Consider the following 14765-nt stretch of genomic DNA (forward strand, 5'->3'; position numbering starts at 1 on the left):
GTGTCAGAAACTCACGACCTCGTATTCACCCCACCTTATGCCTCTTGCCTGTGTACCTTCATTTACCTGCCTCTATACCTGTGGGGCTGACTCTAGGGGGACCGTTAAGGTAGCGGTTCTACCTTTTTTCAGAGATACTTTTCCCTTTATTTTTCGATAGATGTTGACTTATATCTATTGGCATTTATACTAACATAGTATCACCCTCAGTGAATTTCTCAAGAATCTTATCTACATAATGAGATTAACTAAGAACAAGTCCTTCTACTATTCTAAAAATTTTGATTCCTAAAATTATATCAGCTAAGTTCATGTCTTTCATATCAAATCTTAAGTTTGACGTGTCTTTAGTGGATTTGATTATCTTATCATTACTCCTAATTATAAATATGTCATCTACATATAAACACAAAATAACATCTCCATGGCTTTATGTAGACACATTTTTCACAATAATTGATTTTGAATCCACATTCCGTAATAACATTATCAAATTTCTTATGTCACTGTTTTGATTTTTGTTTCAAGCCGTATAATGAATTTACCAATCTACAAACATTATTTTCTTATCTTTGGACAAAAATCCTTTAGGTTGCTCTATGTAGATTTTTTTCTAAATCTCCATTTAGAAAAACTATCTTTATATCCATCTGATATATTTCTAGATTTCATAAAGCAGTAATAATCAACAATACTCTAATGAATGTTATTCTCGACACCGGAGAATGCGTATCAAAGTAATCAAAATATTCTCATTGCCAGTATCTTTTAATTACCAATCTGACTTTGTACTTATTAATTGTGTCACCTGATTTCATTTTGTTCTTGAAGATTCACTTGTAACCTACTAGTTTACTTCCCTAAGGAAGATCCATAAGTTTCAAAGTATGATTTTGTAAGATAGAGTCTATCCTAATGCAATTGTCTCTTTCCAATGAGGTCCATTAAAGAGCTTATTGATTCTGAGTACATTAGACTCATTTTCCAATATGAAAGTGATAAAATCCGTGTCGTAAGATTTTTCTACCTAAGATCTTTTACTTCGTCTGAGCTGAACTTCAACTAGTTCATCATCTTCTTCTTCCTCTTGTGTTTTATATCTCCATTTTGAGGAACTTTCTTCCTCTCGGGTCTTATACGGAAACACATGCTTGAAGAATGATGCATTTCGCGATTCTATTATTGAGTTCTTATGTATATCCGATATTTGCGACTTAGACATAAAAAATTGATACACACTGCTGTTATGTGTGTTAGCTAGAGCCCTAGAGCCAATCATTTGATGATTGTATTATGGACTTATTGTATCATATTTTTATATTAATAAAGGTATTTGTTTGGTTATTATACTTACTTGTATTGGTGCCAAATAAACTAAGTATAATAACATCCTTGAATAGAAAGTTCTTACCTATATCAATCGATTGGTTGAATCGATAGTGAGATGATATAGGGAACACTACTCTAAATCATTCCTAGTCGAGTATTAACATTCAGGGACAATGTTAATGTGATAAGACTAGCATGTAGGTCAACTCGATGACTTGATCTCACAAGTCATGGATATAGAGATATCAAGTTGACACATGGGTATACATTAGAGAATGTATACTGAATGACCCGCCATGAGAAAGTATCATGGATCGTTATATGAGTGTCATATACTTTCTCATGTGGCTATTAGTATGACTACTAGTCCTTAGACCTGAAGTCACCATGGTTCCCTACATAAGGAGTTATGTACTTTGGTTTCGTCAAACGTCACCCATAACTGGGTGGACTATAAAGGCGATTACTGGGTATGTAACAAATTATGCGGAGGGAGGTGAGTGATGTAGATGGGATCTATCCCTCCCATATGACGGGAGCGACATCGGTATTCTTGATAGAGTTAGACCACGAAGTGCATGGCCATGCCCAAATGAGTCAACATGAGATTTTGAGCTCATTTGATCAAGTGAGTCTACTTGGAGTTCAAGATTTAGATTGATTAGAGGATGACACGGTCTATGTCTCACATTGATCAATCTAGATGTCTAGGATAGAAGGACAATGTCATATATTGTGAGGAGTCACAATTAGTAGTCACAAGGTGATGTTGGATCTCAACATTCTTGTAACTTGGGTAGTAATGATGTATTGCTAGATACCGCTCATTACTTATGTTTCTAAATGAGTTTAGGGGCATTGCCAACGTTACAAGAATCTATTGGGTCACACACAAAGAACAAGTGGATGGAAATTAGGTTCATATGATGAACCAAGAGGATTAGATTCATTTGATGAATCAAATTGGATTAAGAGTAATCCTAATTGGGCTAATTGAGTTGGACTCAAGTTGATTCATGTGTTCAATGAGTCTAATTTAGATTATGACTCATTGAATCAATTTAATTAAATGAATTAGATTCATTATATTAAATTGGCTTGAATTAAATGGTTGGATTAGATCAACCATGAGAGAGATTAAGTCAAGTTTGACTTGACTTGAGAGGAAGATGAAGAGTCAAGTTTGACTTGACTTTATGCCACCTCATTGGTGAGTTGGCATTAAGTGGACCAATGATGATGCTCCACATCATCATGGTTACTTAAGTGAAGTGCCACCTCATGGGAGTTACCAAGAGTTGTGACTCTTGGTATCCCATGGAGGTTACAAACCACTTAATTAGATGAAAGGAGTTTCATTTTGCAAATATAACTCTCATTCAAGTGATCTTCCTCCTCCTAAGCTCTCTTCTTGCTCCTTCTCTTCTCTTGGTCGTGGGTTTCAAGCAAGGAGAAGGTGGTTGAGTTAATTCCAAGAGAATAAGAAAGAGTGAAGGTCACAAAGGAGGATACTACTTCTTGAGTGTATGAGATTCCTTTTGCATCTTCTCTTTTTCTTCCTTTCAAATCCTACTTGAGAGCCCTAGAAAGTGCTAGCACACTTGGGGTGCTCTCTTCTCCATCCTTGAGTGTTAAAGAACACATCTTGTTCATGTGGATATCACTAGAGAGTTGTCTACGTTGACAACTTCGAGATCCGGCGTACCTTGGACTTGCGGGATTGCGAAGGGCACGCATCGAAGTTATAAAATATTTTTCCTTTGTAGATCCACTGTAGATCGTCGTTTGAAACTTGTACTCGTATTTTTGAAATCTATCATTCGCATGAGATCCAGTGGCATGGGTGATTCGGGGTTTCCGCGACGCAAAAAAGCGATTTTGTGGCCCGAAAAACCCAACAATGTGCATATCCAATAAATATGCAATCAATAGTATTTGGTCCTATCTTAATCATTTTCGGATTAGACAACAAGACTTTAACAAGATGCCCCTACATTTGCAAATATTTATAGTGTGATTCTTTCACTAGCTCAACTTCCCCCCATCATTCATGAACTCTAATAGTACAAAGCTCAATAGAAGATCATGCATCATCTGCTTTTAGAGTGCGATTTTTTTTCACTCAACAACTCTATTTTCTTGAGGGGTATAAGGATCTATTATTTCATGTCCGATCCCATGTTCAGTACATAACTCAGCGAATGATGATACATATAAACCACTTCAATCACTTCGAACTACAGTAATCTTTTTATTAAGTTGGTTTTTAAAGCTGTCAGACAAACCATTCCGTGGAGAGGTGAGCCAACCCGTGATTGGTCGGCCATATGGCAGGGCGGGATGGGTCGACCCATCATCTTAGTAGATTGGAAATTTTCTAATTCAATTCAACTCAAGATGGGTTGTGGGTTAAGTGAGCCAACTCACAGGTTCACCAAAAAATAAAAAAAAATATTATATATAAAAAATTAAAAAAATATTATATATAAAAAATTAAAAAAAAAATAAATTTGGGTTATGAATTAGACAAGTCAAACCCACAGTTTAGAACAAAGATGTGATAATGTGAAGTATCTTTATATCTAAAGTTTAGTTGAGGGTGTAGACTTCACATTCTTTATTTGATAGTCTGTCTTACAGAAGCTGTCAGAGTCCGATTTGATTCAAGTTAAAGTCCTATCTTCAAAGTTCTTGAAATTTCCATTTTAATTTAAAATTTTTGGGAGTTTTCTTTTGTCCTCAACCCGCGGGGCAACCAAGCCTGCTGTGGCCTGACTCGTGTGGGTTGCAAGCCCAAGACGGTTAGCCCACCTGAATCCACCTTTAAATGAGTTGATAAAATTTTAATTCAATCCGCTTAAATTATTTGGTGGGCCAGGATAACCCAACAAGCCCAACCTAAATTGACAGCTATTGGTTTTCAACCTCATTTTTATAGAGAACAAATTTCTCTATAACTTTATCTTTACTTTTGAGAAGATATATTTAACAATATTTTGTGTTATCATTTACAAAAATGATGGAGTATTTATTCCCACAATGTGTCGGTGTATCTTTTAGGTAGCACACATCAGTGTAAATTAGGTTTAATAGTTATTTGCTTCTTTCAACATGTTGAAAGGATGACCTTGTCATTTTTGCTTCAACACAAATCTCACACTTGTATTTCAGGTCATGGTGAAATATAGATATGCTTTACATGTTAATTAATGTGTGTAACACATTGTAATTAACATGCCCTAGTCTATCATGATACAAACACGAAGACTCAAACATAAAAACGGAAGAGTTTTTAACTTTATAAACATTAGGCCTAATCATCATTACACTTAGCTTTAATATCCTATCTGTTATATAATTTTTCCTAAAAACACTCCATTTTTAGATAGAATAATTTTGTCCAACTAAAAAATAATACGGAAGCCATGCTTATTTAGAAGTGATCTACACACTAGATTCTTCTGAATCTCCTGAACATGCAATACATTGTTTAACTCCTTGCTTGAGGTCAACTTCAGCATCACTTTTTCTTGGCCCATTATGTTCGAGGTTGTTGAGTTTTCCATGAAGAGTTTCTTTCCATCTTTGATTTCTTCAAATTTATAGAGCAGCTCCTTGTTATAGTAGATATATCTGGGGGCACTGGTATCAATCCATCATTGTTGCGAGTTTAAACCTACCAGGTTTAGTTCAAAGACGAGGGCACAGAGGTCATCCATTTCTAATTCTTGTTTAAGTTGGCCTCCTGCTTTTTCTTTATCTTTCTGTACTTTGAAGATTTGTGACCGACTCAGTCAGAGTTGAAGCACTTCGCAAAGAACTTCTTTTTATTAATGTCGCCTTGGGTTCCAACTTTGAAGACTTGGGATTCTTCCACTTCAATTTTTGACTGTGCTCAACCACATTGACTTTTATAGTAGCTTGAGAGAATAGCCATCTCTTTGAACTCTTGTTTTTTTTCAATGCCAAGTTTAACAATGCATTCCTCTACATTCATATCCTTTCACTTATGTTTCAGATAGTTCTTGAAGTCCTTTTAGATGGAAGGTAGCTTCTCAATGATTGCTATGACCTGGAAGGTTTCGGTCAGGACAATATTGTAGGATTGGTGTGTATGCAAGGAGGGGGGGGGGGGGGGGGGGGGCTGAATCATGTGTATTTAGAAACTTGTCTTTTTCTTCTTGTAAAAACAAAGTGCAAACAGCGGAATTAAACAAAAACAAAAACAAAAAGCACAAGTACGCGATCATTTACTTGGTTCAGAGCCTTCGGTGACTCCTACTCCAAGACCCACAATCCCTCAGACTGTATTGAAGGACAATCCACTATAAATCTCTTCTGAAACCGCCGAAAGAGGGAATTGAATATACGTAGGAAAAATGGGAAAGTGTAACTGTTGGTCCCCTGCGGCCGACAAGAGGGGGTGAATTTCCTGCAAAATAAAAAAATGACCCCTTTCTCAGTTTGGCAACTTAGTTAGATAGCACAATTAAAATAAAACAGAAATAGATTTGAACAGCTAAAGAAAGAAATAAGTAAGAAGGCTATAGTATTTTTACTTAGTTACAACCTAGGTAGTTATTAATCTAAGGCAGTTGAAAGTTGGATAAAAATCTCCTTCATTGAAGGTGAAGAAGCCTCTTACACTCTTTGAAAGCTTAGAAATAAACTAGGAATTGATTACAAAAGTTGTTGTTTATTTCCTACCTCCAGGGGTTTTTTTAGCCCCTAAAAAACTCTATTCGAAGCTTCAAGGCGCCTTCAATTGGGTTCAAGGTGCCTTTAATGAGATAAGTTTTTTTTTGCCAAAAACAAAACTTTATTATCAACCAACAGTCATCTGAAGGCGCCTTCAATAGGATGGAAGGCGCCTTCAACACTATTCATGAAAGGTGCCTTCCAAGCCATTGAAGGCGTCTTCTATGAGGTAGATTAGCTCCTTAGTCAATCTTCTTCACGTGAGTGATGCTCTGGTCAACCAGAGTTAAGCTCATCCGAACACATTACTCCTCCTTAAGCAGACTTCCTTCTCAGCTTCTCGTCCCTCGAACGTTGCGTATGTCCTTCTTGTCCACCGGTGTACTCTTCCGCAGTACCTCATCCTTCGGATGCACCCAGTTCGTCGGCTCCTTTTCTGTGTCATCCTTCTCGCTAGCTGCATCTTCCGGTTGACGTCTTATGCACCTAAGTTCTTACACATTAAGACACAAGGCATCAAAGACAAACAAGACCTAACTTAACTTAGTTGACCATATCAAAACTACCACATGGTACTTACAATATTCTCCTTTTTGATGTGCATTAATCGAAGTTAAAGTTAGAGTTAAACCAAAATTAATAACATGATTATGTAAAGTAAATTGCAATGTTAACAAAAAAATTATAATATAATGAATTAACTAAGTTACTTATTTTGCAAAATAAGTACAAGGATAAAAATTCTAAATTTTAAACATATCCTAAACTCCCCCTTAACTTGTACCTATTTCTTTCCCTTTGATTACAACAAAAAAATAAAACAATCACAATAAATAGTTAGAAAAAAATTGAAATAATTTTCTAGGGGTACATTACAAAAATTACCAGTAGGCCAATAATTTTCAGAAATATTTTAAATAATATTCTATTTTTATTAATTAATCTTCTATTTTGAAAAAATAATTTAAAAATTACTTCTTGATTTTCAAAAATCCTAAAATTTTTTCGTTAAACTTAACCAGAATAATCTATATCAATTTTCATAGTAAAACATTATTTAATCGAATAGAATTAATTTATCTCATCATAACAACATTATTTTTAAAAATAAATATCAAAAAAATATATTTTCAACTTTAAAAATTATGTTAATTTTTATAAATATATAAAACATATTTTTTTAATGATAAAAATTAATGTTTCTAAATTTTTATTTTCTTGAATTTAATTTTAAAAATTACCTTTTAAGAAAATAATTCATAATAGTTCAGATAATATTAAAAAAATATCAAAATTTTTTATTAAGATACAGAACACCACATTTTATCAAATAAAAATAAAAATTTTCTTAAATACATCAGAAAAATATTTTTAATTTTTAAAATACCATTCTTGTTAATAAATTCATAAAAAGTAACTTAACTGTAAAAAAAAATTCAAAAATATTTTTTTGACAGAGAATATGATATTTTATCACATAAAAATAATTTTTTTAAAAAAATTACTCTATGAAATAATTTTAATTTAAAAAATATTATTTTTGTTAAAAAATTAATAAAATTTTTTTAATATTTTTTCTACAGATAAGTAATAAAACCATTTTCATGAAAAAAATTATGATCTAATTAATTTCAAACAAAAAGGATTCGAACAAAAAATATTTGAAAAAGTTGGATAATTTTAAGCATGTAAAGAAAATATAAAAATTAGAACAAGCATAATTTTAAAATCCAATATAGGCTCCTATCTATTGGATTAATAAGAAATTATTTTAGTATATATTTTTTTGTTACTTTTCTAATTTGACTCTTATGAAATCTATAATACAAATTTAATCTTCCAGAAAATCTAAAATTATTTTGTAGAGCATATATATTTTAACATGCAAGATTTACTTTTTGTTTTAATTTTTCTATCTCCTCTTTTAATTTCTCATTTTCTATTTTTAAATTATCATACACATCTAAAGGGACATGAATTTGCTAAGTTTTATTTTAACCTAGCATTATCTTTTTTTTACCATATTTTTAGATAACATCTTAATAAATTGGAAAGACTACTTGGGAGATAGTGTGCGTACCTTACTTACCTCGTAGTTTGTTCCTCTCCCTTCATCGCTACTTTTCTTTAAAGATCCTCCCCTTCGTCGATGCTCATCTCTGAGGAACTTTCGATGTCCCTCTGACCGTCTACCATTAGGGCTAGTCCAAGGTAGCTTTCATGTTCTTGTACTTCGATCTTGTAAGTCTTTTGTCTTTGTCTTTGTCTTTCTTCTTTAGTTTAGAGCAGTCATCTTTGATGTGCCAATCTTCTTGGTAGTTGTAGCACTGAATTTTCCTTTTGCTCCGAAGATGCTTTTTCGCCTTCAATATGTTAAATTTATTAGTTTTAATAAATTTACTAAATTTCTTACTGTTAATGCTACCTCGTCTTCGTTGATGGATGTTTCGGAGTCTAGATTGTCTGTTCTTGCCTTCAAGGCAATTGTCTGACTTGTCTCTTTCTTTGATTCTGCACATCTAGATTCGTAAAGTTCTAAAGTAAAGAATAACTTTTCTAATGAACTTACCTCTAGATCTTTTAAAATGTAATATGATTCAACTATGAATGTCCATTCTTGTGTTCTACGGAAAACATTTAAAGCATACTTTAGGGAATCTTGGTTTGTTATATTTTCTCTGATATTCATAAGTCCAGTGATCAGCTCCTTCAGTTTGGCATGCAGTTGCGCTACTGACTCTCCTTCTCTTAGCCAGAGGTTCGTTAGTTGGTTCTGGAGCAGGTCCCATCTCCCGAGCTTTGCTTCAGACGTTCCTTCGTGTAGCTTCAGAAACTTCTCTCAAAGTTCCTTTACTGACTTGTAATCTCTGATTCAATTAACTTCCTAGGGTGGAAGTATACTTAGCAGGTGGAACTCAGCTCGTTCGTATACTACGAAGTTGGCTTGTCCCTTTTTGGTCCATTGGTTGTCTTCTTTTTTGGCTCCTTGTTGGTCCTTAGGGCCTACAACTATATTTAATTATTAAGAGTATTTCAAAATCAGTTTGAAAAATATTTCCATGCGTTTCTTCCATATTACGAATTCCCCCTCGAACTTGGTGGGTAGATGCTCGGTCTAACCATCGTCTTATTTGCTTCGCTCGATAGTTTGTTCTTCTGAATCAGTTGAGCTCTGATACTATTTGTTGGTCTTGTGCGGCCAACAAGAGAGGGTGAATTGCATGCAAAATAAAAAATGACTCCTTTCTCAATTTTTTAACTTAGTTAGATAGCGCAATTAAAATAAAGAAGAAATAAATTTGAACTAATGAAAGAAATAAATAAGAAGGTTATAGTGTTTTGCATGGGTGACAACCTAGGTAGTTGTTAATCCAGGGGGGTTGAAAGCTCGATAAAAATCTTCTTCGTTGAAGGCGGAGAAGCCTCTTACACTCTTTAAAATCTTAGAAATAAACTAGGAATGGATTACAAGAGTTCTTATTTATTTCCTAGCTCGAGAGTCTTTTTATAGCCCCTGGAAAATTTTATCCGAAGCTTGAAGGCGCATTCAATTGGATTCAAGGCACCTTCAATTAGATAAGTTTTATTGCCGAATATAAAACTTTATCTTCGGCCAACGATCATCTAAAGGGGCCTTCAATAAGCTGGAAGGCGCATTCGACACTGTTCAAGGAAGGTGCTTTTTAAGCCATTGAAGGCGCTTTCCCTAAGTCAAATCAGGTCCTTAGCTGATCTTTTTCATGTGGTGATGCTTTAGTCAACCAAAGTTGAGCTCACCCAAGCGTAACTTTGACCGTCTCCTCGAGTAGACTTCCCTCTCAGTTTCTCATCCCTCGAACATCGCATAGGTACTTCTCGTCCACCGGTGTACTCTTCCGCAGCACCTCGCCCCTCAGATGCACCGAGCCCGACTCGACTGCTTCTTTCCCATGTTATCCGTCTAGTTAGTTGTATCTTTCGCTCGACTTCTTGTACTTCTAAGTTTCTATACACTTAGACACAAGACATCAAAGATAAACAGAACCTAACCTAACTTAGTTGACCACATCAAAACTACCACGGGGGGTACTTACATTAATAACCTACACTTTCCTTTTGCAAGTAAGAAAGATTTTCAACAATATCAAATTGTTACCAATACTATAGAATCTGAATGTGCTTATGTGTCGATGTCGGTCTGTTGGTAGCTGTAGAATGTCTCGAATCAATAGCTTACCATCAAAGCGAAGTCGAAGCAGCAGAAGAATTGTTTGAAGATTGTAATTGCATTATTGCTTCGTGCTGCTAGAACTACTCTTTTAAAGAGTGTTGAGGGTGCCTCCAAGCTCATAGGAGGCGCCTCCAACCTGAAGTTTAATCCCTTAAATCTCGATCGCGATAAATAGTGTGAACTTCAATTTTTATCCATTCGAGGGCGCCTCCCATGTTCTTAGAAATACCTCCGAAGCACTCTGAGGCACCTCTAGTGCTTTCCAGGGTGCCTCCCTGCCGCGAGAATTTTATCCTTAAAATTCATTTGCACGAGGGCACCTCCACTAGATCTAGGGCGCCTCCGTGCCACTCCGAGACGCCTCTATGACCCTTCGAGGCACCTCAGACATTGTTCATTCGAGGTTTAACTTGGTTTTTGCTCCTGTAAAAATATGTTAGGCTAACAGAATGGATCCTATTTGTCCAAGACTAGGATCTAGTCATGGTCTCAATTTAAGCATCCAAAATGAATCGAAACTAGATTAGCACCTAAAGTCCCTAATTGGGACTTGTCCTCACTAAACACTCTCCTCCAATACTTACTTTCACTTACCTGCCAAACATTTGGTCCTCCAGACCTGTTTAGACTTTCTCTAGTTCTGTTTAGTGTTTGATCAATCTGATCCACTAAGCCTTATCTGTAATACTGAGTTAGCATAATAAATAAAAAACAGTAAGGTAGAATAGTGTTAACAGCTTTTCAAGATTCGTTGGTTCAATCCACCGCGCAGTCGACCAAAAACAGTCGGTCACACATGCTTGGGGTTTACTCCTCCAAGACTTTTCATTACCTAGGGTTATCTCCCCCTAGAGTTGCCTAGCTTCACTCACTAGGACATCCATTACCTGGCTTTACTCACTAAGACTTTCCCAACCTAGCTTCAATCACTAGGGTCTGACTTCACTTATCAGGACTTCCATCACCTAGCTTTACTCACTAGAATCTGACTTCACTCACCAGGACTTTCACCACCTAGTTTTCCTCACTAAGGTCTATCTTCACGCACCAGGACTTCCCCTTGCCTAAACTTTAGTTAGAACTAATCACTCAGTAGACTTCTCTCTTGCCTATCTTTTGGGTAGGACTTATCCTTGCTAGTCATCTAGTTCTGACTAGACTTCTCTCTTTCAAACATCAAGTCCTATTTAGATTAACCCTTAGTCAACTTGACCATACATTGGTATATTGTCAAACATTAAAACCCTGGAGGTCTATTGCATCAACACATACCTTCCAAGTAAATCTCATTCAAAGTCACTTGAAGCTCCTGGACTTGATTGATCACCATCTTAGAGTCAACCATCTTGTAGTCCAAGAATCAACCTACAGTGAATTTCTTGGCTTCCACATCCTTCGTCTTATACTTCTTGTCCAAGGACTCCCACAGCTAATTAGTTGCTCTCTTCATGTTATACATAGCGTATAGTGAGTCGACAAAGTTGTTGAGGATGTAGTTTTGACATAGGTACTCAGAATGAGTCCATGCATCTACTGCACTAATGGTCTGAACATTAGTATTCTCAGCATGCTTGGAAGGGTCTCGATCAAGAATAGAGCTAGATTCAGTGTGCTCAAGTAGAAGAGCATCCTCTACTGTCACCTCTTGAAGTTCAACCCAGTGCTCTCTGGCCTTTCTTCATGGTTGATTGGAACATTTCCAATCGGGACGAAGGGGGCCTTCACGAGTTGAGCCTGTTGAATCTCAACCATTTCTGTGGTCATCTCAACAGAATATAATCTGTTTCAAGATTGTCCGACAATCTTCTAGAGATATTAGGAGATTTTAGTTGAATTAAAATTATACAAAATCAATTTAACTTATCTGTCGAGATAACCTAAGCAGATAATCTTATGCTGTCGGCTTTGAAAGTTAGGTTGAGTTGCTAGATTTTCTGGAAGATGGCTGCTTCGTATCATTGAGTCCCAGTCTTAGCTGATTCTGAGTGGCATGCCGAGTCGGCCGAATGCTCTGAGTGCAGAGTCGGGATGCAAGCCATTCGAGTAGATGCCGAGCGGAAGAACCGTCTGGATCATCGAGTCGGGAAATGAAGATGTCGAGACTTACTTTCAAGTAGTTTCTTTGAAACAGATTCAGCCAATCTCCGATAGTGTTTCAAGATTCTCTCCGGGGTTTTTTTTTTCTTGAGTGTCTGTTGCTCTGCTAATGACCTTCTCCTTATAAAGGACTTAGGTTGTGCTCGCATATAGTCAACTTAGTTTAGTACAATTTAGGCCCTAGATTTACATCCCCTGTGTACCCATGCGTAAGAGAGAGTCTCTCTTCATGTATTTATTCACATCATTAATACATGTACAACAATTTAAACCAATAAACTTGACATGAGATATTCAATATGAAATTAAAATCTCATTCACAATATACTCTTCTTCCGTTCTATCTATTTTCCATTCATATTTCTCACAATATTAATATAATTATCAGGAGAGCCATGTGAGCCAAACAAGATGAGACATTTGGATGGGATGAGTGGATCGGGTGATAACTCGAGCAGACTAGCCCAAATCAAACCACTTAAATAAGTCAGATAAACTAATTAATTTGATCTAATCGCTCAAATAAAATATTTTGCCAGTATACTTACAAATCAAATATTAAGGAATTTATGTTGATATTTTATTAACTATTTATTTCATTCCTTGCTATGAATTCTCTTTCAATTTTTTTCCAGAACCAAAACCGATACTTCGCCTAGTTAGATATTCTAGAGATTTTTCTCTACGCGTCACTCTTTTTTCTGAATCTGCTAGAATTACAAGCTAAGTTTCCAACAGTCAACCTCCGTAAATTCTTTACTCTCGAAACCAAAGAAATTACTTAAATTTTATTTTCCCAGCAAGCAAACGTTGAATGACCAAACGCTTAATTTTCTCCCTCAGCCACACCACATTCATACTTAACAGTTGCATAAATTCTACCGTTTTGGAACCATCCCCGAGTCAAAATCTTGTTGAAAAGTAAGTCTGGCTAGATGCCAATGAGCTGTGCGGAATACTTTGAAATAATAGGGGAAACAAACAAGTGTACAGAAGAAACAAATCCATCTCCAGGCAATAATTGACTTATCATGTCGTACATGAAGATAAATCCAGATGCCGAAGTTTGAACGTGTCACGTAGACGCCCAAATTGACCCGGCACCGTACCTTCAAGATCTACATAAAGACTGTCCTTTTCCCCTGCATCTTCATCCACTGGTAGTTCGACCTCTTCTAGTCACTTGCTTTCTAGTCTGCATCCTCGGCAACAAAATGGTGTCTGGTTCCTGCACCGACGAGGTCACCCTCAATGTCTCTGCTGCAAGGCTTTGGAAAGGAGCAGTGTGCGAACCCCACATCTTGTACCCTAAGCTCTTGCCTGATTTTTTCTCGAAAGCTGAGCGTATTGGAGAGGGAGTTGGAGCCGTCAATGTTTTCTACTTTGCTCCAGGTATATTCATACATTTTAAGTAAATCAAAAGGCTCTACAAGATTCGACATGCTGATTATATGTATATGTTCTTTTGTTTCATTGGCAAAATGCAGCTTCTAATATGCCACTGGGAAGCTTCAACAAGAACAAAATAGTAGTGTTGGATGAGGCAACTTACACTTTCAAAAACACAGCCACCGAAGGAGGTCTCATAGGCGTATTGCTCAAGTCACTTGATTATGAGTCAGTGTTTGTGCCTTCGGGTGCTGATAGTTGCATTGCAAAGATCAAGATGGAGTATGAAACACTCGGGGACAAGGATCTTAGTGAGGAAGAGCTAAAACCCATTAGAGATGGATCCATCGGAGTCCTCAAAGCTGTCGAAGGATACTTGCTCGCTAATCCTGATGTCTATGCATGAATTCATATATGACTCATGAGTCCATCAGAACTTGCTTTTTATTCTTGTTATCTAAGCATAAGTTCAAGTTATCATGAATTCAGCAGTTAAAATGTCTTCAATAATTGGACTCATTTCTAGAGTGCTTGGAAACGTTGGTGTAAAACTTTTGCTACAAATAAAAGCTATGTTACTTACTTTCAAATCAGGCTTTGTTATAGAAGAAGAAACTGAAGACAATCGAACGGTGTTGACCAGCATACACACTCAAAAATTTAGGATAAGAAGAGATGCTGAATGGATTCTTCAAATGCTGAATGGACTCATAAGTCGGTGATTTTAACATTTCTACTTAACCTAGATGCTCAGTTCTTACAATCTAATTAATCCTAGAAGCGATCAGTTTGACTCTATAAAAATATCTGATCCCCAAGGGTAAATTATAGAAGCGCAGCATCAAGTCGTCGGCAGCCGACCCCCATCACAACAAAAAATGTATCAAATAGCGATGGACTGTGTTCGTCGCTATTCCATTACTAAAGACATATTGCGACGGAATAACGACGGAAAGCATACTATCGCGTAGACATCAATTGTTTGTACGCTGTAACGACATATATTAAATATCCGACGTCATATATAGCAATTGATATTTTA

At 36.1% G+C, this 14765-nt stretch overlaps 1 protein-coding gene across 1 annotated transcript; it reads left to right on the plus strand.

The window, feature by feature from the left end:
- The first annotated feature begins 13462 nt into the window (after positions 1–13462).
- LOC121998623 (pathogenesis-related protein STH-2-like) lies at positions 13463–14313 on the plus strand. The gene is made up of 2 exons (XM_042553613.1): positions 13463–13726; positions 13822–14313. The coding sequence occupies exons 1-2, from the start codon at positions 13549–13551 to the stop codon at positions 14127–14129; spliced, it is 486 nt and encodes a 161-aa protein (XP_042409547.1). The 5' UTR covers positions 13463–13548; the 3' UTR covers positions 14130–14313.
- The last annotated feature ends 452 nt before the right edge of the window (positions 14314–14765 follow it).

Source organism: Zingiber officinale, chromosome 1A (genome assembly GCF_018446385.1).
Source record: "Zingiber officinale cultivar Zhangliang chromosome 1A, Zo_v1.1, whole genome shotgun sequence".
In the NCBI taxonomy this organism is placed as follows: domain Eukaryota; kingdom Viridiplantae; phylum Streptophyta; class Magnoliopsida; order Zingiberales; family Zingiberaceae; genus Zingiber; species Zingiber officinale.

Excerpts from the sequence above, each read along its gene's own strand:
- LOC121998623 (XM_042553613.1), top strand. The coding sequence starts at position 13,549 with ATGGTGTCTGGTTCCTGCACCGACGAGGTCACCCTCAATGTCTCTGCT. Across the intron at positions 13,727-13,821 it reads TGTTTTCTACTTTGCTCCAG|CTTCTAATATGCCACTGGGA; the intron begins GTATATTCATAC and ends GGCAAAATGCAG.